Here is a 27848-nt window from a genome sequence, read left to right as displayed (position 1 = left end):
AGAATGCTGGACTAGATGGACCCTTGGTCGGATCCAGCAGGGCTCCCTTGAAGTGTGTGTGTGTGTGTGTGTGTGTGTGAGAGAGAGAGAGAGAGAGAGAGAGAGAGAGATCATGAAATTTATGAGGATAGCACTTCATGCATCTAAATGTTTTTAGTGTTTAAACTACTTAAACTTAAAGTAGTTTAAGTTTAAACTTAAACACTAAATATTTTTAGTGTTTTAACTACTTATCATTTGATCAGTTATATTGTTGTGTTGTATTTTAATGTGAACTGCTTAGGGATTTTAATCTATTAAGTGATATAGAAGTGTTTCAGTACATAAACCTGATGAAGTGGACGGGCGTCTGCAAAAGCATAAGGCTGCAAGAAATCTGTTAATCTTTAAGGTGCCACAAGGCTATGCTGTGTTTGACATAGAAGCCTAACGCAGCTGCTGTTCTTCAGACAGTTGTTGGTTTGCGTATAGAGCATTGGGGAAGAAAGCTTGTAGCTCAGAGCTGCCTTGCTTTGCAGGCTGAAAGTTCCAGTTTCAATCCCTGGCCGCCCCACTTAAAGAATCTGGTGGCTGGTGCTGTCCAGAAGAGACAAAACAGTGCTAGCTGGATAAGACTGTAAGAAGAGCCGTGCTGAATTAGACCAAGTTGGCGGGCATCGCTATATCTTGTGGGAGGGAGTTCCAAAGGTTAACAATTGGGGTTATATAGGCAAGGCCACCCATGACAAGCATCTTATCTCCCCCAACAGTTTTCTTTTTAGAAATTAATCACCGTCTCTGGCTTAACCCAGCTGAAACTCAGGGAACTGTGTTACTATCTGGACCTAAGGCCTGGTCTACCGATGCAGCAGAATGTGATAGTGGAGTCCTGTGGTCGTAGAGAGGACTGTACCACTTCAGGAGGCAAGTGGGGGAATGCCATTTTTTAACACTCTCCAGGTTAATTTTTAAAAAATGGCAGCAAGTAAATAAAGTAACACATCAGGGGGGAAGTTCTCTGTCATGTCTTCTCTTAAATCAAGGGTACAGAATGTCAGGCCTGCGGGTCCAATCCAGCCCATCTAGGGTCCCAATCAAGGCCAAAAACAGCAAGCTGGTTGAACTTCTTGTCTGGAAATAAAGGCAGGCACAGAGATTCCACCATACAAAGAAAACATTTTTTATTAGTACAGTTTTAACGCATCGGGTTGCTTGCCTCCAGAGCTGCCAAAGAATGCCCAAGAATCCAATGGCACCCATTTTTTCTCATGCCAGAAGCAAATATGAGTTACGTTTAAGAGCTGCCTTGCAAAAACAAGATGCTGCTTTAGCGAGGGGGAACTTCGATGGGAGAGAGGGGAAAGCAAGCAACCAGGCCCGCATCCGTTTGGGCACAGATCTGTTTGCACGCAGGACATGTCTAAGCCACAGATTTAAAGTGGTTTGCAGTGCACTCCTATGCACACTTAGCGTGGAACTCAAGGGAGCTTACTCCTGGGTAGACATGCCTAGGAGTGCACTTTTCATCTCCTCTCCCAGGATCTCAAGAGCAGTGGTGGTGGGTAAGCAAGGCTGATTTTAGAGCAACTGTCTCTTCGTCCAGATGTTTTGGACTTCAGCTCCTATCAGCCCCAGCCAGCACAGCGAATGATTGGGAATTCTGGGAGTTGTCGTTCAAAACATCGGGAAGGTACCAGGTTGGGGAAGGCTGTTTCAGAGGGAGTAAGAGCAGTGGGTGAGTCCCAGGGCTTGCCTGTACCAAGGGAACCGGACTTGTCCGGATCCAGTGAAGGAGTGCACTGCTGGCTCAGGAGAAAGGAGTGTAAAGCATAAAAAGCAGTGTAGCCGACTGTGCCCCGCCAAGCATCTCTCCTCCTCCTGTAACATTACGGAGCGGGCTGCTAGACCCAGATGTCTGAGGAGCAGTCTCCCCCAGGGTAGCGCATCTCATGAGCGCGAGCAGGACCGCATGGCTCCTTCCCAAAATCCACCAGGAAGTCCGGGTTCACAGACAGGCCGCCGTTCTCGGTGTCCACGTCGATCTGCAGCATGACCGAACCGTCCCTGCGAAAGAAAAAGAGTCCGAGGATGGAAGTGAAGCTGGGTTTAAAAAGCGCAGTAAACAAGAGTACCTGAACCAGTGGCGGCAGCGGCATTCCCTGGGCAGGGGAGAAGAACGTGGCTGTTGTCTGTTTAATTTGGCTCCCTAGCCTCTCCGCGCTTCTAGCTGCCTTTAAAAGACATACCTGTGGTGGCTCTGAAGCTGTGAAGATCAGTCATTACAGTTAGATGAAACCTCCATGTCCAGAGGCAGTATATCTTGGAAAGTCGGAAGCTGAGGGCAAACTGTAGGAGAGAGCCTATTGTGTCTGTGGACTTTTCTGGATGCTGGCTGAGTGGGCCCATGATGTGATCCAACAGGGTTCTTCTTCTATTCTCATGCTGACCCAATACATACTGGTGCCTGAGGTAGGAAATCCAAATGGCATGTCCCATCCTAGTAATTGGCAGAGGGCACAGTCTCCTAGGAGAACCTCTGGCACTGGCCTTATTGAAATGAATATGAGCTGTACAACAGCCCTGCATGGTAGGCCAGTACTGTTTCCCATATTGCCAGGTTTGGTCCTCCAATTTTGCAGGGTGGGATGGCTTAGCTCACTAACCAGATTTTGCTAAAGCTATCCATCATCTATCTATTTCCATATTTTATATACTGCTCCATATCCTGTAAGGAGGCTAATTAGGAACCCCACCCATATCTCATCATTTGGGAAGGCTCCCTGCTTCAGGTCCATAAAGAGTTGGGTTTGTGCCAGAAAGGCAGGGAGCTGGTCCAAGGTGCCTGAAAACTTCTCGGGGACTACCACTGGGCATTTTGCCTTCACAGGGGGTGGGGCAGGAGTGGGTGCTCCTGCCTGGGTGTGTAGAGCTCACACAGCTGCTGTTAGCATCTCAATTTGAGAGCAGAGGTGCGTGTTTTCCTGCTACAGTTGTTCCATGGCAGCTGGATTCCAGTCCTTGCTCTCCCTCTCTTATGTTTGCTTTTTTAGAGGATAGAGAATAAGCTGTCAGTCCTTGCCAGCTGACCGCAGCTGGAGGCAATAAATAGCAGCTGGTAACAGGGTCGTAAACCTGTCCATGGCTGAGAAAGGAGGCTAGAGCAGGGAACTTCACCAGTTCAGTCAAATCCGAGGCGATGTGGCAAAGAGAAGTCTGTTTTCCAGTTCAAAGTCCCAAACACAGGGGAACACGAGCAAGGCTGAGGTCCAGGTTCGGGGTCGAGGCGAGGCTGACAAGATCCGGCTTGTGAAAACAACGTTCTCCAGCAGCCTTGCCCCTGCCTGCTTCCTGCTTTTAACTGCAGCGTCCTGAAGAAGCTGCTTGCAATCTGGCCTCCGGGAGCCTCTCTGTCTTAAACGGACAGAGGCTCGCCTACGTTGTTCTTTTACATGCAGCCGCCTTCGCTCTGCTGGGGTCTTTGCCCTCTGAAACCGCTGGGGAGGCTGCAGCCGGGCGTGGAACATCCACAGGAGGGGAGGGGGCTCGGGCTGCTTCTGTGCTAGTCCCTTCCCCTGGGTCTGGAGCCTGCCATTCCCCTTCATCCTCGGAGGAGCCCGAGGGAGGCATGACAGTTACAGTGGTATAAAACAGATGTAGGTTTTTAATGAGGACACCCCCAGAAGCAGGGGGAACCTTCCTGCTGGTTTGCTGTTGGTGCCCCCCACCTGCAGAATGGTTCCTTACCTGACCAACTGAGGATAAAACTGTTTGTCCCAAGGCGTGTAAAGAGAGTTGGTGACGTAAAGCCTCGTGCCATCCAAGCTGAGCTGAAGCATTTGGGGGCCCCCATAGACCTTCCTTCCCTAAGGACAGAAAATGGGCATAAGTGGGTGGTTAAGAAACATGGGAAGTGCAAACAGAGGTATCGACATCTCCCTGATAGGGCTCCCATACACAGGCCTGCGGCAGGGAAGCCAAACAGGGGCTGCGTTCAGCTCTTACGCCCTGTTAGAAGTGGTTGCACCTTAGGCGGTAGAATTCATTCATTCATTCATTCATTTAATTTCTATGCCGCCCAACAGCCGAAGCTCTCTGGGCAGTTCACAAAAATCTCTGGGCGGTTCACAAAAATTTGGATACCATTACGGGTGGGAGACGAGCAGTTCTGACTTGAGGCTCAATAGTTCTCCGCAAGCCCCATCACATGAACAGGAACTTTGCAAGAGCAGGGCAAGGATCATAGAATCACAGCGTTGGGAGGGGCCTACAAGACCGTCGAGGCCAACCCCCTGCTCAGTGCAGGAAGCTTGATTCCTAGGTGGTCTCCCATCCAAGTACTAACCTGGGCTGACCCTGCTTAGCTTCCGAGATCGGACGAGATTGGGCGAGGGTTGCTACTTCACATATCAAAACGTTTTGTGCCTGTTTTGTGAATTAACTATACTTACTTGTGCTCTTAAGTGCAGTCCTAGACTCCCCCCACCCCTTCTGTTAGAGTAAGAGGAAGCCTGCTGCAGGCCTGTGCTAGGAACCATGCCAGGAAGCTGTATAGAATGTTGTATTTAAACAGCTGCATAGAAGCATGCCAAGAAAGCTGCCAAGAGCGGTGTGGAGGCGAATAGGCAAAGTAGGTGGCAGCTGGGGGCAGCAGTTGGATGCAACCTACGCCTGCAAACGGTGCCCCTGTGTGGAGCCCGAATGCAGTCGTCAAAGTTCAACAGACAACACAGCACCAGTCCTAACTGCCACATAAGCTGAAATGGAGGAACGTGGCTTCTAACGGATTCCGCCCCCCCACACACACACGTGTAAGCATCCTTAAGCTCTTCAGAGGTGTGCACCTCTGCCCCCTTGGTTGCGCGTCACTCACCTGGATCACAAAGGGATCAGGTTGACAGCTTAGCTCCTGATCCTCAAGAACGGTCACCACCCCGCCTTTTACGATGCTGCCCCCCACAAATACCTGGAAGCACAAGATTCCCCCCGTCCCAAAGAGAGAGGGTCAGTTGAGCTCAAGAAACAGCAGCGGCAAAGGGGAAGGTCTAGAAAATGTATATATTTATACAGCAATGAAATACATAAAAGCAGTTAAAATATTAAAAGCGATAAAAACATAAACACAGTGAAGCAGCAATAAAAACAGCAATAACAGCAACAATAAAAGCCAGCAACAAAAGCAGCACCAGCGATAACGGCAGTAACGGCAACAACAGCAGTCATATCAAGAGCAGGCCGTGGTAAAGTGATATGTTTTCGAGGCCTTCTTAAAAGCCTGCAATGACAGAGCACGGCAGACCTCCGATGGCAACTAGTTCCAGAGGTGTGGGGCCACTGCAGAGAAGGCCCTCTCACGTGTAGTCACCCACCTGACTGCTCTCACGGGTGGGCAAAGGAGAAGGGCCTCTCTTTCTGATCTTAAAGTGCGGGCAGGCTGATATGGGGGAAGGTGACCGCTCAAGTAACTTCGTCGCAAACCGTTTAAGGCTTTAAAAGTCTAAACCAGCACTTTGCATTGGGCTCGGAAGCACACCGGTAATGAGTGCGGGCGCAGTATAGGCATCATGTGATCAAATTGCCTTGCCCCCACCAATACTCGGGTGGCCACATTCTGCACGAGATGGAATTTCTGTACAGTCTTCAAAGGCAGCCCCACGTACAGCGCATTACAGCAGTCCAGCCTGGACGTCACTAGCACGTGGATAACTGAGGCAAGGTCCGTCCTCTCCAGATAGGGCTGCAGCTGGCGTACCAGCCTAAGCTGGTAAAAAGCACTCCTGGACACCACAGCTACTGGGGCTTCTTCAGTTACCTCAGAGTCCAGGAGGGCTCCCAGACTGCGCACGTGGTCTTTCAGGGGGAGTACAACCCCGTCTAAGACCAAATATCCAATGACTGGGGCTCCAACCATTGCTTTGTCAGGCAAATCGTTAGTTTAGGAGTCCAGAATGACTGGTTGATGGGAATGAACGGTTGCGAGGAGAGTCTTTCCCAACCTCGGGTCCCCCAATGTTGTTGGATTACAATCCCCATCTTCCCCAGCCAAAACACCCAGTGGCCAGGAATGATGGGAGTTGTTCCGACGTTCGTACATCATGACCCCACACTCGGAGGCTCAACAGCACCCACTTCACGGAGAGCCCTTGGCATCCCCTCATATACCTTGCAGACCTGAGGATGGAGCCCTCCTCTCTACCTCAGACTAAGAATGACTTCCCCCACAGCCCCAACAGGGCTGGCTAAGGATGATGGGAGCTGTAGTACAATAAAGCCAGAGGGCGCCGGCTGTAGACGAAAGCGGCTCTATTGCAACGACTTGCCTGGCCAACAAGTTTAGGGCGGTGAGGGTTAGTGATGTCGTACTGTCGGACGTCGCCGTGAATCCAGTTGCTCAGGTAGATGAAGCGGTCGTCCAGTGAAATGATAATGTCAGTGATGAAACCTGGAGGAGACGGAGGCGGGAGATGAGGTCAGGAGTAGCCTTCTGTTTCGTTTCTTGCTAAACCATTGCTTTTCTACAGGTGTTCAAAGCGGTACATAAAATGGAAACTTTGTGGAATAAGGCTTTTTTATAATGTTCAGTTGTTGGTGACTAGGTCTCTCTTTCTCACTCTCTCCCAATGGTGGATGCCAAAGCAGATAAGTTGTATTCAAGGAATGGCACTTGCTAAATCCATCTGCAAAGGATGCAAAAAGGTGTGTGTATGTGTGTTGTGCGTGAAAGAACACTTATGAACCTCCTCTTCCTTTTCACTAACCTGGCATTTCGGGGAAGTACCATCCTGTTACTTTCTTGTTTGGAATTTGGATCACTTTCTCCGCCGCCCAAGTCCCATCCTGTAGAAGAAAGGCACCTTGAACAAAAGATGGATTCCAGCCCCTATTTCATTCCCCCTTCCGCCATTCCCCACCCCAACGGTCTGTCCACATTCCAGGACCACTGAATATCCTACATAATTGGGCTGGTTTGGGGTTCCCTCCCCTCTTAGGGTTCCCCCCCTCTAAGTTTTTTTTAGTACTTTGCAAACCTTGGGAATTTCCCCAAGCCTCCCCTCCTGTGCATGGGTGTTGCTGTTTTGGCTGCATAAGGATCGGCACTCACACTGAACACTTGGAAATAGAGGGAATGGTAAAGGAAAAGATGGGAGGAATTGCTTGATAGCAAGTCAGGCTGTTGGCCTACAACAGCTGATTGGCAGCAACGTTCTAGGTTGGTAAGCACAGACCTTTCCTGATCCTTTGCCTAGAGATGCCAGGGACTGAACTAATTAACACACTAAGCTATAACTCCTCCCTTTTCCCATGCAACACACCTACACAGTGAGTACCCACTTCATTTTTCTCTCTCTCTCTGCTCCAAGGCAGAAAAGTAGATTCGTATCTCCATCTCGCTGCTGTGCTTTATCATTCTCAGTGTGAAACACTTTGCTTATCTTGCTCCAGATGGAAGCTAACAAAGTTCGTCTTAAATAACTTGCGGAGGAGTTAAGGGATTTTAAGGAGCTTGGCTTTGAAGGAGCTGCTCAGGTATTGCAATGCTATAAAATTAAAAATAAAATAAAAATAAAAAGATTGGCGGTTGTGGGAAAGGGACTGGGGCCAGGGGAAGGGGGCCACCTGGGGAACTACGGGTCTGGATTTGGCCCACAGGCCTGAAGTTCAACACCCCCGCTCTACAGGCAGCGGGTCCATTCTCCCGTGTCAGTGAAAATCATAGTATTTATGCAATCCAACTGTTTAAAGTGCCAAATGCCAGCAGTGGAAGACTTTCCTACACTCGTCTTCCCATTATTGTCAGCGGTGCCCAAGTCCCCCATTCCTTTTCACCTCTGTCTTGAAGAAGTGATGGATGGAGCTCTGCAGAGTGCAGCCCACCATTCCGTGCGCAGCGTCGGGGTTGTGTAGGAACCGGATCTCCAGCGGGGCAGAATCCTCCCCGACATCAATTGACTGGATGAGGCAGTGGGTCGTCCAGTCCCAGACGTTCAGGCGGCGGCCATAGCGCTCTGCGGATCAACAGGGGAGAACGATATCAACCACAACGCGACTCCAGCCATGAGCCTGCTCTACACAAGGAAACAGGCTATTCAGAGCAATCATGTCAGGTGCTGTGGACTCCAAAGGGTTTTCTACTCCAGTACATTGACGTATTCCCTGATGCTGCTGAGGACAGGACCAAATCTAATTGGCCTACCCAGTAGTAACGTATGGCTGTGAGAGCAGGACTATAAGGAAGGCTGAGCGCCGAAGAATTGATGCTTTCGAACTGTGGTGCTGGAGAAGACTCTTACGAGTCTCCTGGACTGCAAGGAGGTCCAATCAGTCCATCCTAAAGAAAATCAACCCTGAGTGCTCATTGGAAGGACAGATACTGAAGCTGAAGCTCAAATATTTTGTCCACCTAATGCGGAGAGAAAACTCTCTGGAAAAGACCCTGATGCTGGGAAAGACTGAAGGCAAAAGGAGAAGGGGACGGCAGAGGATGAGATGGCTGGATAGCATCACCGATGCAATGCATATGGACTTGTGCACGGTCCGGGAGACAGCGCAGGACAGGAAGGCCTGGTGTGCTATGGTCCATGGGGTCACGAAGAGTCGGACACCACTGAACAACTGAACAACAACAACAGGAGGGGAGATTTCAGTACAGCATTAGGAGAAACTTCTTGGGGCTAAGAGCAGTTCAGCAATGGGGCAAATTGCTTAGAGGGGTGGTGTCATGAACCCCATCCCTCAGGTCTTCCAATGTGCAGCTGAGAATCTGATAAGGACAAGGCACAGGCTATTTCCTTGGGGGTAGGACAGTCAGTGCCTTATTCAGGGCTCTCTGGGCCAGAGGACATCATCCTGCCATCACCCTCTGGCTCCATCTTCCCAGCCTCACAGAAGTCTCAGGCTACAAAATCAGGCAAGGGCCCTTTCACAATCCAGTCATTTCCTGCAGGGGGGGGCAGAGCTGACCACATTACAGGTCTTGTCAGCCTACATAAGGCTTCCGTTGGTTTTAGCATCCTGCTGAGACCACATCCTCCTATAGCTATCCTAGTAGGAGAGAGTTCTAGCCAGCAGGACCCCCTTGGAGCTATCTGAGGTCCTATGTTCTTCTTGTCTTTATCTGCCTTCCTGCCTTGATCTTGCTACCAGCTTCCCCTGCAAGCCTCAAGGAACCCCAGAATGGGACAGGTGGTTATGGGTTCTCCCTTGCTGGAGGTCTTCAAGCAGGTGGATTTCCTGCATTGACCAGGTGGTTGGAATAAGTGGACCAACATCTCACTCACCTTTCCTCAGATCCTCTGGGTGTAATCCATTAATAAAGAACTTTGGCACTCCCCATTCAGTGCTGATCATGACATTGTGCCTCGGTTGGTACCAGAAGTCGTATCCTTGTGGGGGCTCGTCACCAGGGCGTTCCCAGGTTCCCATCACTTCCCAAGTTTCCGCATCCAGAAGGATAAATCCACCTGGTGTCACAACGACAGCAGCCACCATGCTCAGAACAACAGGTATTGATGGAAATTAACATGTGCTAACTATACTGGCTTGAGTTTCTTGGAGGTAGTGTGTGGGGGGGTGAGGGGCAGAGTACAAATGAATTCAAATAGGTGCAGGGAGGTGTGTATGTGTGTGTGGGAGGGGCTTCCATTTTCCAAATTCAATGGGAACACTTTTGAGAAGGAAGGTAGAGTCCCTCTACCATGTTCTGTACATTCAGGACCAAAGCTTGGCCTCCAGAACCATTGCTACAAAAAATAACACCCCACACTTGAATGCTGCTGACTCCAGACACTCAGATAGATGCATGTCTTGGCTTGTGGCTATGCCACAAGACCACCCCCCACCCCCATACTCCCCCCCTCGACCCCAAGAGTAAAGATGGTAGCAAATCCAGACAGATCAACGATCAGAAGGCAGAATGTTTGCTTGGCAGCACAAGGCCTCTATTTGCCAAGCTCTGCTCTCAAATATAAGATCCTGACTTTACGCCAAGGACCTTGAACTGCTTTCAGCAGTTGTTTCATGTACCGATTTGCATGAGCCAACCCCAACTGAGATTCCCCCACTGAAATCCATACTGCCGATACCTTTTCCATTGCCAAGCGGATCCCCCAAACAGCTGATCATGACCTCTCCACTTCCCAGACAGTGAGAGGTGTGTGGGAAAGCCAAGTTGGTTTTCTGGAAGACTTCTCTGGGTTCGATGACCTGCACGGAGTTAGGGAGAGAGAGTTTGTAATGTAGCTATATTCCTTCCTTCCTTGGGCTAACACAAGGTACATTTTCTTAAGATCCAGGATTCAGCAACTGTAAATCAAACCCAAGGGCTGTCGCAAGTGATACAGTTAAAGAAATCTCAAGCTTTAATCGATAAACATGTGGGACCTGCAATAAAACTCTGGAGTGTGAAGTGCTTCTGTTCAGAGTTCTAGCCAGCCAGCCATGCCTTCTTCCAAGATTAAAAATCTCAGACTTCAAGTTTTATTTGTAAAGATTGGGGCGGGGGGGGGGGAAGTTTCCCAATTTTTGGATTCCCCTGAGCTTGCTGATATCTCTTTCTTGTTTCTCGTTGACACAGTTTTGATTGTCAGCAGCTATCTGTTAGAGGGATCTGTTGATTAAATTTTGCATAAATATGCATATGGGGTAAAAACTGTTCTGAAACAAGAAGCAACTTGTTTTGGTTTTTTAGCTGGATGATGCGTGCAGGTGACAGCAAACATCCTCTCCCTCCTCCATGAGAGAAGAACAAGGATTCCTCTCTGAAGGTGGTGCTTGCTATTTCCAGTCTTAATAAGCACTTACATTTTACAAATTATTGTATGAAACATGCTTCCTGATTAATAGGGAGCATCTGTTTAGTCAATGAGAACATTTCACAATTGATGAAACCTAATCAATTAAATGTTGCAGCCTGGATATGAACCTGATGCATTGTGTGTTTCACAATGAATCATCACTCAATACATCATTGTGTGTTTCCATCTGTAGACTGATTCTTCAGCCACTCCCTCTTCTGCCTTGTAAGCCTTTTCATATGTCTCACTCCTCTCTTTGTGTACCCCATGTAATTCTATTCAGATTCTCTTCATTTCAATTTCCCTTCAGTTATATCTTAGATTAATGCACCCCACTTTAGATTAATGCACCCCACCTCAGCTTTCCTAAAATTCAGGGTACGTGTTTGACTACACTCGGCTTTAGCTTCCCTTAGAACCAAGAACTCAAGTATAACATTGTCTCTTTTTCCCCAGAGTTCCTGTAACTGCTACTTTATCCACTAAGTCATCTCTGTTGGTTAGGATCAAGTCAAGGATAGCCCATCCTCTAGTTCCTTCCTCTACTTTCTGTAGGAGGAAGTGATCCGCCACACAAGTCAGGAATTTCCTGGAGGGGCCATGTTTTGCAGAATTTGTCTCCCAACAAATATCAGGGAAATTGAAGTCTCCCATTACTACTACATCATGCTTCCTTGAAACATTGGCTATCGCTTTTCAAAAGTTTCATCCTCGTCTTCTCCTTGATTGGGTGGCTGGTAGTAGACTCCGACCACCATGTTCCTTTTATTCTTTGCTCCATTTGTTTTTATCCAGATGCTCTCGATGGGGCTACCAAGCTCATCCTCCTGTATTTCTGTGCAGAGATAGTATTTTTCACATACAGTGCAACCCCACCTCCCTTTCTGTTCCTCCTGTTCTTTTTGAACAAGTTATATCCTTCAGTTGCTGTATTCCAGTCATGAGAGTCATCCCACCAAGTCTCAGTTACACCTATCAAGTCATAATTTCCCTCTTGTATTAAGAGTTCAAGTCCATTCTGTTTGTTTCCCATACTCTGGGCATTAGTGTATAGACATCGAAGACCATGTGCTTCATAGTCTGGCTTTCTTCCTACATGTTTCTGAAGACTGTTATTGGGCGCTATTAGAGCTGTTCTCCCTGTTGCGGTGCATGAGCCTTCGTCCATTGTTACCCCCAACTTTACATCTCCCTTCCCCGTAGGATTCAGTTTAAAGCCCTCCTGATGAAGTTCTTCATGCTGTGGCCCAACACATTCTTCCCATCCTTTGTGAGGTGCAACCCGTCCCTTGCCAGCAGCCCATATTCCAGGAAGTATAGGCTGTGGTCCCAGAATCCAAATCTCTCCTGTCGGCACCACCTTCGTAGCCAGTCATTCACCTGGAGTATTTTTCTTTCCCTTTCTGTCCCTCTTCTAACTACTGGAAGGATGGATGAGAAAACTATCTGGGCCCCAAAGTTCTTGAGTTTCCTTCCCAAAGCTTCAAAGTCTGACGTGATCTCTTCGTAGCTCCGCTTGGTGGTATCATTTGTTCCCACATGGATGAGAAGAAAGGGATACCTGTCAGTGGGCTTGATGAGTGCAGGCAACCTTTCAGTCTCGTCTCTAATTCGTCCTCCCGGGAGACAACATACCTGGCGAGTCCACAGGTCTTCGCGACATACTTGGGTCTCGATCCCTCGCAGCAAGGAGTCTCCCACTCCTCCTCCTCTTCTCTTCTTCTTGTTGTAGGCCTGGGTTTCATCACCTCTGCTTGACTGACCTTCAGCCTCTTGCTCACTCTCATGCAGGTTCCCCTGCAATTCTTCCTCTGCAGCCTGTCCTCCAGTCTCATCCTCAAGTACCTGGAATCGGTTCCACAGCTCCACTGCTTCCACTGGAGCAGAGTGGCGTCTAGTTCTTCTCCTCCTAACTGTCACCCAAGGAGTATCCTCTGCAGCATTTTTCCTCCCCTCAGCATTTCCCACTTCTGCCTCAGCTTGCTCTAGCTCTTCAAGCTTCTGGTCTTCACTTCGCTGCTGTGGTTCCACCATTCTGTCCAAGAACTCTTCATGTTCTCTTATTCCCCGAAGGATCAACAGTCGCCGCTCCTCTTACTTATTCTTCCAGCAGTGTGATCAACTTGCACTTGTTGCAGGTGTGGGCCATGTTGTTCTCAGGCAAGAAAACAAACATTGCGCACACCTTGCAGGTCACCACTGCTGGAGAGTCTTGTCCTTCCATAGCCTCTTTTCCCTTTTTGTGTCTAGCTTTGTGATTGTTCTAGACTAGTCTGTGCCTGCTGCTCTACTCACTAGAGGTTAAAAGCAGAGTCCCACTGGTGTGGAAGTGTGTGTTACAAGAAAAATATTTTTTTATAAAAATGTTAGGGGCCTCCCCCTTGACCTCCCCTGCCAAACTCCCCTGGGCAACTCCTGCTTGCTCCCCCCCTGTTCGCTCGCTCTGGTCGTTCGCTCTCTGAGAGCTTGCTTGCTTCTGTAGTCCCTGAACCAGCTGGAGCAGCTTCTTCTGCTCTGCTCTGCTCAGCTGGGAGGCGGGAAACAGACTAGCAGTAGTAGAACACTGGGTGGGAAGGAATGGAATGGCATATCCTGAACACTCTGCAACACTTCGTTGCTGCTGTCACGTGTATGTCTTTATTTTTTGTCCTTTCTAACCAACTCACTTTACACATTCTTCTCCATTTCAAGCACACACACACAGATTCTTTTCCTCCATGATAGACATGATTTCATCGGTTATGTGTTTCACATCCATATCAAAATGTCCTCCACATGTACATTTTTATAAATTTCCTTTTTGGAGAGAAACGTCTCCCACCAACAGGCATTCCTTCTCATAAAATGTCTGCCTTACCACGCATTTCATTTCTGCTCTCCATCCTTCATTCTCTGCTTCCCAGATAGTGAAATTCTGATACACAATCCACTCCCTATGTACGCATCCATTCCAATAAAAGTGTGTGTGTGTGGTGGGGGGTCTTCTATTTGTTGCGAAGACATCTGTTCTATTCATTTCTCTATAAAATGTAGTTAAAGGCGGCAGGGGGTGGGGGGGAAACCAAATTCCATATATTTCACATGTTCTGCCGTTTTCCTTCTGTATCTGCCAATATCACTATATCATCAACAAAACATAGTCAATTTATTCCCTGTGCATTGTTATTTTAATAACGCCTGAATCTATTTCTTGTTTCATTTTATTTGTCGCGTCCTCTAAAAATATGTTAACAATTCTAGCAAAAGCAAACACCCTTGACGGATGGAGTAAGCTGATCTTGGTGCTCTGTTCAATATCGTTTACTCTAATTATAGCTTCCTGTTTGTTTTGTTTTTGCTATGAATTATGCATTATTTTGCTGTCCTCCGTAATCTATTTTTTTCTTCTGCAATACAGTGAACATTTTAGTCCACCCAATAATGTAATTGAAGGGCTTATTCTAGGCCAGTAAATAAGATATATTAGATCTCTGCCTAGCTTCTACTCTTCTACCAACATTCAGATTACAAGGATGGCTTCTTGTTGCAGCAGATTTGGGGGTGGGGGGTCTTCCTGTTGCCTACCCCTGGACTAGAGGGACCCACATCAGTCCAAACCAGCAGAGCTCTTCAGTTCATGTGCTCTGTTGCATTCCTGCATGGCAGGGGTGGGAAAACTGAGGCCCTCTGGATGCTGTTTGACTCCAGAAACCATCATCCCTGATCACAGGCCCTGCTGACTGGGGCTGATATGAGTCAGAGTCCAACAGCATCGGGGGGTACAGCTTCCCCACCCCTGATGTACGGTATAATTTATTTTATGTTGTGAGCCCTTTTGAACATAGCTTGTACATATAATTTATTTTATGTTGAGTGCCCTTTTGTGCATAGCTTTAGCTTCAGTTGCGCCGGGCTCTTACTTGTCCCTTTGCCACCATCTCCAGAACTTTCTGAGCGCTTCATAACCCACTTCCCAAATGCCACATCCCTCCTCCTCAAAACTTTCAGCCCCGGTTGATCCACTCCCCCAACCACCCCGTTCCTGAGCCTAGCTTGCACCCCTCCTAGTCAGACTTACTTTATACAGCCTGGGAGCCCGTAGATCGGTCCCCGTATCCACCACATAAATCCGGGAAGAGCCCAAGCAAGGCAGGACCAGGCGGTTACGCTTCTTGCTGGTGTCCCCGAAACAGCTGCTGCAGGCGTTCCAGCCCGTGTGGTGGAGTTCGTCATCTATGTAGGGCATCGGCAGGCGGTGTATCACCTATCGGGAAGACGGGAGGGCGGTACATTTTAAAGCAGGGGTGAGCGACACGCTGTCCATGGGCCTCATGCGGCCCCTGGCCTTTTTTGCCCGAGTCACCACTGCCGAACAAAGAAAAACAAGGAGCATTCTCCCTGCATCCCTTATTTTAAAGAGGGAAAACAGCTTTTTTGCTGCTGCTGCAGACTTCTAGTGGCGGTGTATATGTGTGTGCAGCCCATGATGGGTTCCAGGGGAGAGAAATTGGCCCCCGGGCCCTCCGAAGTTGCCAGCCTCTGGTTTAAAGTGACCTTCCCCAACCCTGGAGCCATCCAGGTGTCTTGGGCTATGGCTCCCATTATCCCCAGTCAGCGCAAACATTAGCCATGCTGGCTGGGGGGATGTTGGGAGTTGTGTTAGGCAGCTTAGGCGACATCTGAAGGGTGCCAGGCTGACCTAAGCATTTGGGTGGGTTCAAAGAGGAGCTGATAAAACCACACCTCTGCAATACCCATAGATTAATTGTCATGGCTTGTGCGACACACCCCAACTGAGATTTTCTGTCTTTGAATATGCCATTTGACTGGCATGTTCCCTCTTCTTCCCGGTTCCCTGTAGGCTTGGATCCGCAGAGCCTTGAGCTCTCTCTCTCTTGCAGAGTGCAGTTTTCCTGCCACCTCTTTCCCAGAAAAGCTACCCCTGAGGGCTGAGAGTCCCTCTGGAACGGCTTCCGATGTGACACAGGGACATGCAGCAGGGTGGGGCTGCTTCAACTAGGGCTGGATTTGAGGGGCTGTGCAGCCAGGGGCTGCTCAAATGACCACTCGGAGGGGGATGAGAGCACCAGGGCAACAGATGCATACTCCGTTTTATCCCTGTCGGCGTGAGGGGGCTGCGATTTAAGTGAGTTGAAAATGCAAAACTGGGTACGCTTATAGTTTGTTTCCTTGTTTGTTTTTAAATCAGGATTGGCAGCCTTTGGTTTGTTTTTGCTCTAACATATCGGAAATGCAGAAGCACTCGTAAAGCATGGAATGGTGGTTGAGGACGGGAAAGAGAAATGTTGTTATTTATTATTTCATTTCAATCCATTGATTGCATTTCCATACCAGCCAATAGCCGAAGCTCTCTGGGCGGCTCTCAAAAAATACAGATCACGATACAAGATAATAAAAACACAGTATAAAATCTCTAACCTACAAAATGTAAAACAATTTAAACAGCTAAAATGTTTACAATAAAATACTGGACCTGATAGAAACAACTGAAATAAATACCCCATCGTATGGCATCAAATACCTCGGAATAGAGAACAGTCTTAACCTGGTGCCAAAAAGATGACAGTGTTGGTGTGAGATGGACATCACTGGCAAAAGCATTCCATGTTAGTTGTGTGTTTCGAAACTGAAGTAATACACGGCCATCTAAAAGCCATCTACCCCATAAGAGCCTTCTGCTCATGGTCTGGTAAGGAGCCATGTTGTCCTGGCAGTGACGTGCGGGGTCCGCAGGTCGCCTCTTTCAAACAGCTGTGAAAAGGTTGAGAAACCTTCCCCCCCCCCCTGAAAATAAAGGGGAAGCCTGCAGTACCATCTGGATGAAATCTTAGAAGAACAGCTGCCTTTGCGGAGGATGCAAAGGGGCTCAAAACTAAGGTCAGTCGCCGGAGATCAACACCTACTGAAACGCTGTTTTGAAACTCTTAATTAAGAGAATATAAGGACGGGCGTGCTCTGATCTTAGATAGTATTGGAAACTTAAGCTACCAGCAAGCACCATTCGCACAGCAAAAAGTGGAAGTATGGCAGTTGTATAAATCTAACCTGAATTTTACAAGGTTGCAGAATTTTACAAAGTGAATTTAGCTCAAAAGGTCCTTTCAAAAGAAGAAAAAAGAACGAGTAGTAAGACTGCATTTTTGAATAAGTATTACAGTCTAATTAACTTTCTATTTCTTTAAATCATTGTTTGAAGGTTATAATGTTTGAATTTATATGGCTGAAAGCTATGTTTTTGTCCAGTTGCTTTTTTCTTCTGCATGACCTTGAGAAAGCGACGGAGTCAAAATAAATAAATCTTTGGCAGAAAGCCTGGAATAGGCTGGAATAATATCAACTTGTGGGCTAAAGGAGTATTGCTGACACATGTTGGATGTTAAAAAATCAGCAGCTTATGAAAAATCTTTCTTCTTTTTATGTTCTTTTTTTAAATCTCTTTTTCTCCTTTTGATACTGAGAGAGATCTCTTTTGGCATTGGAGGATCAAAAACTTACTGGATATCCAGATAGATTAATTTATAAAGGAAGTAATAAAGAAGATAATTGAATGAGTGCTATGAGTTTGGATAAACCAGCAAAGGATAACAGAACAACTCATAGTAGAGCGAATACCTGGGAGATGCCTACAGAACAATTAAGTAGAAATACGAAATCCAGGAAAGGCTCTCTAAAAGAGACTCTGACGGGAGCTACGAAATTATTGGTGAAAGCAACTTCTATAAGCAAGGAAGAGGTACCTGAGCAGAAACAAGTTATACAAAAGATGGCTTTGGATGAACAAACAGAATAGTACAGATGCTATAAGCAAAAAGATGGAGGCTTTTGAACTACGCATAGAACAAAGGATGGGCACTATATATATATATATATATATATAATTTTTATAAATGAAATAAACAATACCAAAATTACCAACAACCTAATCAATACTTCAGTTTCCCAACAGTACAATATTCTGATGAGGACACCACAATAACAAAGAGAGAAGAAAAAAGAAGGAAAAAAGAAAAGAAAAAAAAAGGGAAAAGGGAGGAGGGAAGGAAGTGAAGAAAAAAGAAAAATTCCCTCCCCTTCCCTCCCCCTTAAACTCCAACACCCCCCGGCCTCCAATGCCATTCTATTTTAAAAACTATATCTCTAACCTTAACAATCTTACAGTTTAATAAACAACCTTACATTTCTATATCATATCATCAATCTTATATCAAAGAAACAGATCTACAATTCATTCCCAAAAGCCTATATTATTAGTAATAATAATAAATATATATAGTATTATATAATAATAAAACTTAATATAAACCTTCAACCATCAGTAATATATTTTATACTAGATATATTATCTATTTTAAAATAAAAATATAAAGAAAAGCAAGAACAAATAAAAGATGAAAGAGAGTAAACCAATATAAATATAGTCATTTATCTTCTGAATTAGCCTGGATCATGTAGACTAAACACAAACAGTTAACAAAGCTTGTTTAAAGATTCCAGGTAATGGGGTTGTAACAGAATTCTCATGCATTTGTACGTTAAGCCATGCCTCAGCCATTTCATGATTTAGAAACTTCTTCATCTGACCTTCAGACACAATACAAAGTGTAGCAGGATATTTTAAGTAAAATTGTAAGTTCATTTGTTTTGCCATATTCTTTGCTTTGATAAATTGCCTTCTTTTATTCACCACCTCTTTGATGTAGTCTGGAAATAACATAACTTTATCTTGTTTCCAGAAAAGGCTTCCAGCCCCCCTTGCCAAATGCAGGATATAATTCTTTGTGGAGACTTTTGGAAATTGAGCTATGATCGTGTAATCAGACCCTTTAGCATTTGGCACACGAAATGCCTGCTCAATATCAAGTAAATAATCAGATGGAATAGGGAATATCTCATGCAAAAGTTTATCCACAAAAATAGGCAATTTTACATCATTAGGCAGATTTTTAATCCCAATAATACGTACGTTGGATGTTTTCGTGAAGGCCTCCAGTTGAGAGATTCTATCAGAGATATTTTTAAAACAAATTTGTGTTGTAGTTTCATTTCCTGCCACTCGGTCTTCAAGCTCATTAATTTTCATCTCCATTTTTTGCCGTGATGCATTAATTAAATCTACAGCTCCTTGCAGGGCAGTGATGGAATTTTGGATTAAATCCAACCTTTTGACTTGTTCCATAAATTACAAAGATAAGGTCTTTATCAGCGTAAATAATTCCCCTATATCTTCTGTTTTCGACACTTTTGACACAGAGGATGCGGGGGGAGTAGATGCCAGCTCCCTTCTGCTCCTCGGCACAGACACGTTTCTCTCAAACAGATCTTACAGGTCCTCAGATGTTCTCAAATATTGTTAATGTTTCTTAAATCATCCCTCAGAGGTTGTTGATATTTCTTAAAGCATATATTATTATGGAACACGTCAGCCCTGTTTTCTCCTATAAAATAGGAGTCTCAGTACAGCTTTTGCAATGGTAAAGCTCTGGGAAGATAATCCTGGAATCCAGCCCTCCCACTATCTTGTGGGGGTTACTTTTCTCCAAGATGTTTTCCAGAGCTGCCTTGCCCCCCCCTTTCGATTCCAGGGGGGAGATGAAAAGGTTTTTCAACCTTTTAAAAAGCTGTTTGAGAAAGCTCCCATGGAGATCCGTGGGAAGCTGCCAGAGCGACATCAGTCCCAGCCAGAAGTCCAAAGGATGGGCACTTTTGAACAACGTATCGAACAAAGGACACTTTGGACAACGTATAGAAAAATGGATGGAAAGGCAAGTATTGGAACTAAAGGAGGAGATTAAAGACACGAAGGGAGAACTGAGACAAGAATTTAAGAAATTAGATGATGCATTAAATCAAAGAACAGAAGAATTTAAAATAATGACAAACAGAGTGGAAGTACTGGAAAATAATGCAGAAATTGTAACTACGGAGTTAGAACATGAGCAGGATGCCTTAGCTTGGTTTGAGCTTAAAGATAAGGAACACTCGTTACGGAGAGATTATGCATTTTTAACAACAGAACATTTTTCTGAAACAGAAAAAGATCATGTTTAGATGGGAATTCCCAGAAGGTGTGGTCTTCTCTTACAGAGAACAGAGATTTAAGTTGAACTCAGTTCAAAAAGCAAGAGAGTTCCATCGAACTTATGGAAAAATTTGGACAGACCTACCACCTGATGTACAAGAAGAGGACAGCACTCAGAGTTAGGGATGGCAGAGAATTCCGCCACAGATCTCGGGGAGGCCGAATGCCAGTGCATTTGGCCCCCCAAAATCTGTGGTGGAACAGCCTGCCCTCCTGCCCCCCCTGCCGATCCCCCCGGGACGAGACTTACCTGGGGCTGATCTTCCGGGCGGCGGCAGCCCCGCCGGCAGCTTCGGCGGCTGCCGCAGCTGGTCTTCCAACCGGCTGCCACCGCCGCCATTTGCAGGTTTTTGGTTTTTTTTTTCACCCACGTGATAGGCTACGTAAGTTTTTACGTAGCCTAAAACGTCTGGGTAAAAAAAAAAAAAGGTGTACTCAAATGGTGGCGGCTACGGCCGCCGCCATTTGCGTTCCTTATTTTGGGCCGTCTTAGTCTACGTAAATAATTACAATGACTAAGACGGCGAAAATAAGGGGAACGCAAATAGCGTCCACTACGCTATTTGCGTTCCCCTTATTTTCGCCGTCTTAGTCTACGTAAATATTTACGTAGATTAAGACGTCAAAAACAAGGAACGCAAATGGCGGCAGCTGTAGCCGCCGCCATTTGCACATGCGGTTTGTTTGTTTTTTTTCCCCAGAGCCCTCCGCGGCCGGAAATCCGGCTGCAGACGGCTCTGGCCTGGCTGGGCCTGGCCGGCTGCTGAGCCGGCCAAGGAGGATTCCGGGGGGGGAGGAACGGAGCGCCTCCCCCCCATCCAGGATTCCGGGGGGAGGGACGGAGCGCCTCCCCCCCCACCATCAGCATAATCCACGAACAGGTAAGTGATTTTCGTACATCCCTACTCAGGGTGCAACAGGTGGAAATTAAGAATGTACCTTAATCTTTTTTAAAAAATGGATTATAAATTTTTAACTTGGAACATTAATGGGGCGAATGCTTCTCAAAAGAGAAATAAAATATTTTATTATTTACAAAAATTGAAACAAGATATAATATGCTTACAAGAAATGCATATTAGGAAAGAAGATACCAAATATTTAATTAATAAAAAATTAGGTTAAGAGTTTATAACTGCAAGCCGAAAAAAGAAAAATTAAGTAGTTTTATATTTTAAGCCACATTTGGGACCGGAATTGGTATTGTCAGATGAACAAGGTCGTTTTGTGGGAGTTAAAATTACACTGAATGGTGCATCAACGTTGCTTTTAGGGGTTTATGCACCTAATGACCACAGAGCAGAATTTTATGAGGATCTCTTATCCAAACTCGTGGATCTAACTTTTGACAGTTGGTGTTTAATGGGAGATTGGAATGAGTTGATTGCACCTCAAATTGATAGAATATTGGAGAAAAAAATAAAGAGTAATCAAGGGAAATTACCTAAAAGTTTTTTTTAATTGATGGACAATTTGGCTTTAGCAGATGTATGGAGATATAAAAATGGAAACTCCAAAGAATATACATATTTTTCAGAAAGACATAAATCTTTTTCAAGGATTGATATGATTTTCACAACTAAAGAGCTTGCTACAAATATTGGCAAAATACAAGTTCTACCAAGATCATTTTCGGACCATAACCCTATATCTATGTCATATGTGAAAAGAAGCACTACTTTTAGATGGAGATGGAATGAAATGATATTTCAAAATAAAAGTATCGTGGATGATACTAGAAAGAAATTGAGAGAATTTTTTGAATTTAATTTGGACAAGGGAACAAATATCCGAACAGTATGTGATGCAAGTAAGGCCTATATGAAAGGTTATGTTATACAACAAAACACGCAACTGAAAAAGAAAAGAGAAGAGAAGGTACAAAATATTCTAAAACAGATAAAGGAGAAAGAAGAATTCCTAAGGAAAAAAATGGGAAAGGCAAGTGTCCTCCGACAGATTAAATTATTCCAACAACAATTGTCGATGTTAACAGTTCAGGATATGCAAAAAAAAGTAAACGTTGTAAAACAAGCAAATTTTGAATTTGCTAATAAACCAGGAAGATGGTTGGCCTATAAACTTAGAAAGGAAAAAGAAAAGAAAAGAATTGTGAAAATAGGTGAAAGTGCCTTTTATCAATATTATTACAATTTGCATAAAGGACAGGATATCTCCCCAGAATTAATGGATAAATAGATTCATAAACAAAATTTACCAAAAATCACTAAGGAACAAAAACAAATGATGAATGGCCTAATAACAGTAAATGAAATGGTGGAAGCAATAAAAAAATTAAATTGGGAAGAACTCCAGGCCCAGATGGAATATCAGGATTATATTATAAGAAATGTGAAGAAGAAATTTTGCAACCGTTGAAAAATATGATGAGCAGTATTTTAGAAAAGGGGGAGATACTGGAAACATGGAAAACAGCATATATAACATTAATACCTAAAGGAGGACAGGATTTAACCTCGACAAAAAACTACAGACCAATCTCATTATTGAACAATAACTATAAGATATTTGCAACAATTTTGGCAGAAAGGCTCAAGTTAATATTGCGGGAGTTTGTATATGAGGACCAAAGTGGTTTCTTACCAAGGAGACAGATGAGAGATAATGTAAGAACGGTCTTGAATGTGGTGGAATATTTGGAAAAACATCCAGAAAAACAAGCAGTTCTGATCTTTTTAGATGCAGAGAAAGCATTTGATAATCTTAACTGGAAAATTTTAATTAAGGCTTTAGAGGAATTGGACTTTGGAGAAATCTTTATAAAATCGGTGAAATCGATCAAAAGGCTCAAATAATTATAAATGGGGATTTGACTAAACCTTGTGAGATACAAAGAGGAACAAGACAAGTTTGCCCATTGTCACCGCTACTGTTTATATTAGTCTTAGAATTATTGAACAGAGATATAAGACAAGATGATCGAATTACAGGAATAAAGATTAAAAAGGAGAAATATAAGCTGAGGGTTTTTGCAGATGACTTGGTGTTTATGTTGGAAGAACCTTTAAAGGGAATTACCTTTTAAGCAGTGGCAGGGAGATATAATGAAGTTTATATGGCAAGCAAAAAACCCAAGAGTTAAAATAAAAATTTTACAAGATGCAAAGGAAAGAGGTGGCTTGGGATTACCAGATTTTAAAACCTCTTTTTCTGCCTGCTGCTTGATGTGGATGAAGGAATGGGTGATGTTGAAAAATACAAGACTTTTAGAAGTAGAAGGACATGAATTGAGATATGGGTGGCATGGTTATTTGTGGTATGATAAAACAAAAGTGCATGTAGATTTTATCCATCATTATATAAGAAGGGCTGTATTAAGAATTTTAAATAAATATAAATTAAGGTTCTATCGAAAAATTCCACATTGGATATTTTCACAAGAAGCAATGCATAGAAGAGAATTTGATAGCACACATAAAGAGATAACATAAAAAGATTTACTGGAATTGTCACAAGGGGAATATAAGTTAAAATCAAGGGGAAGCTTATTGGAAGAAGGTCATGTCTGCCAGTGGTTTTCATATTTGCAAATTAAAGAAAGGTTTAAAATAGATGAGAAAAATGGTGGATTTGAACAAATAGAATCTTAGTTTGAAACAGCACTGTGTACAAATGATGAACATGTTATTGCTGAACTGTATAAATTACTGTTAAGGTATGAGACAGAGGATGAGCAAGTAACAGATTGTATGATAAAATGGGCACAAAATGTTGGTCATAATATATCAATGGAAGAGCGAGAAAGTATGTGGGGAAAAGATTTAAAATTTTCTTTATGTACAAGTCTTAAAGAGAATTTTTATGAGATGATGTATAGATAGTATATGTCACCATTTAAATTGTCTAAAATGTATAAAGGTGTTTCTGGAAAATGTTGGAAATGTGAAGATCAAGAGAGAACGTTTTATCATTTATGGTGGACTTGGAAAAAAGCTAAAACGTTTTGGAAACGAATACAGTCTTTAGCTCAAAGAATATTAAAGACTGCTATAGAATTAAAGCCAGAAACTTTTTTATTGGGACAAACAGATAAACACGTAAAAGAGAAGGGGGAAACCCTCTTTCGCTACATGACGATGGCTGCAAGGTTATTGTATGCACAAAAGTGGAAGAATGAAACCATACGAGTGGGTTATACGAGTGAGCGAGTGGATCATGAAAATGATGGAGCTGGCCAAGATGGCAAAACCTACTATTATAATTAAAGAAGGATCAACAACTAAATTTATGTTAGATTGGAAACCTTTTATAGAATCTGTACAAGAAATAGAGAAAAATGATATCTATGTACGTGGATTTTGAACCTTGAGATGGTTGATTCTCTTTTTTCTGTTGTTAAAATTAGGACAGAAATGAGATAATGTCTGTGAACTCAATGTACTGTATGATAAACAACTAAGATAAGAACTAGAGAATAATAATAAGCATTTGTTGTGTAATGGGAGCCAAAGGTAGATATCTTACAATCTTAAGAGATATTTTAGTGTATGTGTATTGTGTGTTGATGTTGTTGTTGTATTTTGTTTTCCTTTAAAAAAATAAAATAAAAAAATTATTAATTTTTTCTTCTGTTCATGTTCGGACTCCCCTTAAATCCTGGTTGTGTATCTCTTGACTATTTTCTCTCCACACATTGGGGCAGCCCCGTCTGCAATCTTGACTAAGCGGCCTCCAGTTCCTGATGGCTCCTGGCTCCTGGCTCATCACACAATTCTCAAGCTGCGGTTCTTTTGGGAAGATGCCAGAGTCAGACATAGACGACACCAGCAAAATAGGAAAGAGGGCTCCAGGGATTCTCATTATAAGTATGCAAATGAGCCCCAGGTCGAGAACTGCCTTCAGTTTGGAATAAATGACTCTGTTAATTTGACTCGAGTTAATTGTCCCTGGATCTTAGTAAGCCTCCTAGGGTTTCTGTGTTGGCTTTTTCCAGTCGTTGGCAAAAACGAAAAAGGCTCCTAGATATTGCACCCGTAGAAGATTAGACAAAGTAATGGAGTTTATAGCTATCAACAGCTACTGGTCATGATAGCTATGTATTACCTCCAGGATCAGAAGCAGTATGCTGGGGAACATGAGTGGGAAAGTGCTATTGCACTCGTTTGTGGGCTTCCCAGTGTGACATCTGGTTGGCTGCTGTGTGAACAGAATCCTGGACTAGATGGACCCTCAGGCTGATCCAGCTGTCCTTTGAAATTCTGAAGGGGTCCCTGCTATTTCTTAGAAGCGATGATACGTTTTGACATCACTGCAAAGCATTTTATGGGACTGGACCATTTGAAATATTTCATGGATAACCACAAGCAATACTGAATGGAGTTCCTTGCATGCAGAAAACTAGCATGTCAGAGAAAGGGTCTGGCCCACAGGGAGGAAGTCTTCTCCCCCCCTCCCCTCAACACACACACACACACACACACTCCCTGTGGGGCAACATTCGAATGCAGAACCCACAGTCTGAAACAGAACAGGTGTTGCTATGTGATTCTGCTTCATCTGTCAAGGGCCTTCAGCCCTCTCTCTCTCTCTCTCTCTCTCTCTCTCTCTCTCTCTCACCTGTTGCCGGCAGCAGTTAATTAGAATAGCTATCCGCTGAGTTGCATTTTTGGAATCTTAGACTGCTGATGTCTGCCTTAAATCGCTTTTAAGCCTCGCCTCTATTTCGACTTCCCACAATGCTGCAAAGTCCCACCAGCTTATACTTGAAGTAGGGATTTTTTGTTACACTTTGGCTGACGTTGAATCACGTTCGCCGTTGGGATGCTGGTTCTCCCTGTTTGGAGAGATCCTTTTGGCGCTCCCCACAATCCCTTTTGTTTTATCCACCCTAAATCATTTGGTGTCATCTGGAAGGAGCTAGACGCTTAAAAAGGGTGGCAGACAGGCTTGATTAGGATTGTCTAAGAAGCCAAGAAGAAAGGCCACCCTCTGGGGATAGAACAGGGCCCACATCCAAGAACAGCATCACGGCGTCGTCAAGAAGATGGTACCTTGTGAAAGCCTCGGAGGGCAGATGTGACTCTCAAAGGCCTGCTCGGTTTCTAGGGAAGCGCCTCGATATGTTCATTATCCGTGTTCGTTATTCCCGATACAAAGACCTGTGCTGTCTTTGGGAAGCTCTCAAACAGGGAGCGGAGGGTTCTTCGTGTCCATCCAACATTTGGATCACCTTAAAACCATAGCTGTGCTGGATCAAACTAAAGGTCCATCTAGACCAGCACCCTGTTTCTCTTGCCGGACAGCCAGATGCCCTTGGGAAGCCCATGAGCAGAATGTGGCGGTAGTAGCCCTCACCCGTTGAATGGCAGCTGCTCAGGGGCAACAGGGTAGACTGCTTCTGAAGCTGGGGGCTCCACTTAGCCCTCATGGCTAATAGCCACTGATCAACTTCTCTTCGCTTCTCCATGAGTTCTTCTAAATCCCTTTTGAAGTTGTCTGAGCTAGCGGCTGCCACCACATCTTGTGGCAGTGAGTTCCAGAGGTGGACTAAGCACTGCGTGAAGGAGTACCATCATCTCTTTGTGTAAAGGCTGGAGTTTGTGGGGCGGGGGGGGGGGGCGATGTTCAGTTTGGGAGTGGGAAGACAGCTCTTGAAAGGAGTTATAATAGAGGTGTAACATTATGAAGGGTTTGGAGAAAATCAACACAGGGGACTTGTTCTCTCTCTCTCTCTCTCTCTCTCTCTCTCTCTCATATGATACTAGAATTTGGGGTGTCCTAATGAGATGGATTTGATGGGTGGTGGGGGATTGAAGACCAGGGGAAAAAGGATCCTCCTTCACAAAACACGCAGTTTATTTCAAAATATGAAATTTTCTACCAGAGAATGTGGTTACGGCCCCTGGCTAGCATGGATAGTCTTAGAAATGGATTAGACAGGATTAGTGGGATATAGACAGCTATTGGCCCAGCTAAACAGAACTGCCAAATAAAGGGGAGGTATACACCTGGGTACTGAATGCTGAAGGACAGAACAAAAGCGAAGGGCTTTTACTTTCCTGTCCTCGTGGCCTTCTGATCTAGCAGGGCTCTTCTTGGCTTCTTTTTGGCCATCATAGTTAGGAATGAAACCTCCACGTTCAGGGGCAGTACACCTTAAAGTACCTTTAAGATGCTGGGAGACAACCCGCAGGGAAGGTGATTGCCATCATGGCCTGATTGTGGGCTTCCCCACGTCATCTGTCTGTCCACAGTCGGAAACAGGACAATGGGTTTACTGGACGTTTGCTCTGGTCCAACAGTGTGTTTGTTTCCTTCGGATCCCATCTCTCCTGGGCTCGAGGTGGGTAACAAGAAATTAAAAGATCTAAAGTAAAAGATCTAAAGCGATACCTGGCAATAACTTGGTGATTCTGGATCCACATCAACTGTGGCCAGGTAGTCCGGTTCTCGGGTCCCAGTGCCGGTTAAGATACACGGCACGTAGATCAGCTTCTCTCTAGGCCCTTTGAAAATAAAGTCCACAGTCAGGGTTCCATGGGTGGAAGAAAGTCAAAGCTCTGAACCAGCTCAAGCCAAGCATTGCAGAATCTTTCTCGAGACCTGCTTGTCTATACAGTCATGATATTATTGAGCTTGAAAGGAGGTCTCCCGTTTGGGGGGAAAGGGGTCAACTTTGGGGGAAAGGAGCCAATTTCAGCATGGCGGCCCGCTGCCTTTGGAACTCCCTGCCCCTGGAGATCAGGCAGCCGCCAACACTGTGTTCCTTCTGGCAGCTCCTGAAAACAGCATGGTTCCAGGAGGCGTTCTTTAACTGACCAGTTACGGTTTGTATTGGCATTGTGTTTTTAAACAAGTATAATTTTAATGTGGTGTTTGAATCTTTTTATTCTTAAACTGTTTTATTTCTTGTGTTCGCCGCTCTGAAAGCTGTTTTAGGTATGGTATATAAGTATTGTAAATAAATACTAATAAAGAAACATGGCTTACCTTTCATAGCATCCAGAGGTGATGCGTAACCAGGACCATGACACCCACAG

At 44.8% G+C, this 27848-nt stretch overlaps 1 protein-coding gene across 1 annotated transcript; it reads right to left on the bottom strand.

Moving 5' to 3' along the window:
• Positions 1-1138: 1138 nt before the first annotated feature.
• LOC146334631 (methanethiol oxidase-like) lies at positions 1139-27848 on the bottom strand. The gene is made up of 11 exons (XM_084824348.1): positions 27799-27848; positions 27202-27314; positions 14827-15012; positions 10059-10179; positions 9255-9437; positions 7804-7982; positions 6735-6813; positions 6297-6418; positions 4850-4942; positions 3724-3842; positions 1139-2043 (listed from the first exon to the last, which is right to left on the bottom strand). Exons 1-11 carry the CDS (start codon positions 27803-27805, stop codon positions 1881-1883), a joined length of 1365 nt encoding a protein of 454 aa, XP_084680474.1. The 5' UTR covers positions 27806-27848; the 3' UTR covers positions 1139-1880.

This window comes from Heloderma suspectum, chromosome 17, assembly GCF_057233095.1.
Source record: "Heloderma suspectum isolate Gila_16-S chromosome 17, 16-S_ref, whole genome shotgun sequence".
NCBI classification, from domain to species: Eukaryota; Metazoa; Chordata; class Lepidosauria; order Squamata; family Helodermatidae; genus Heloderma; species Heloderma suspectum.
Note: the sequence above shows the minus strand (reverse complement) of the source record. Positions and strands in the feature narration are given on the sequence as shown.

Bases quoted from the DNA above. Each gene is read 5' to 3' on its own strand.
- LOC146334631 (XM_084824348.1), bottom strand. The intron at 10,180-14,826 runs GTAAGTCTGACT...AACTCCGTGCAG, and splicing joins GGGCTCCCAGGCTGTATAAA to GTCATCGAACCCAGAGAAGT. The intron at 7,983-9,254 runs GTGAGTGAGATG...GTTGATCCGCAG, and splicing joins CCCAGAGGATCTGAGGAAAG to AGCGCTATGGCCGCCGCCTG.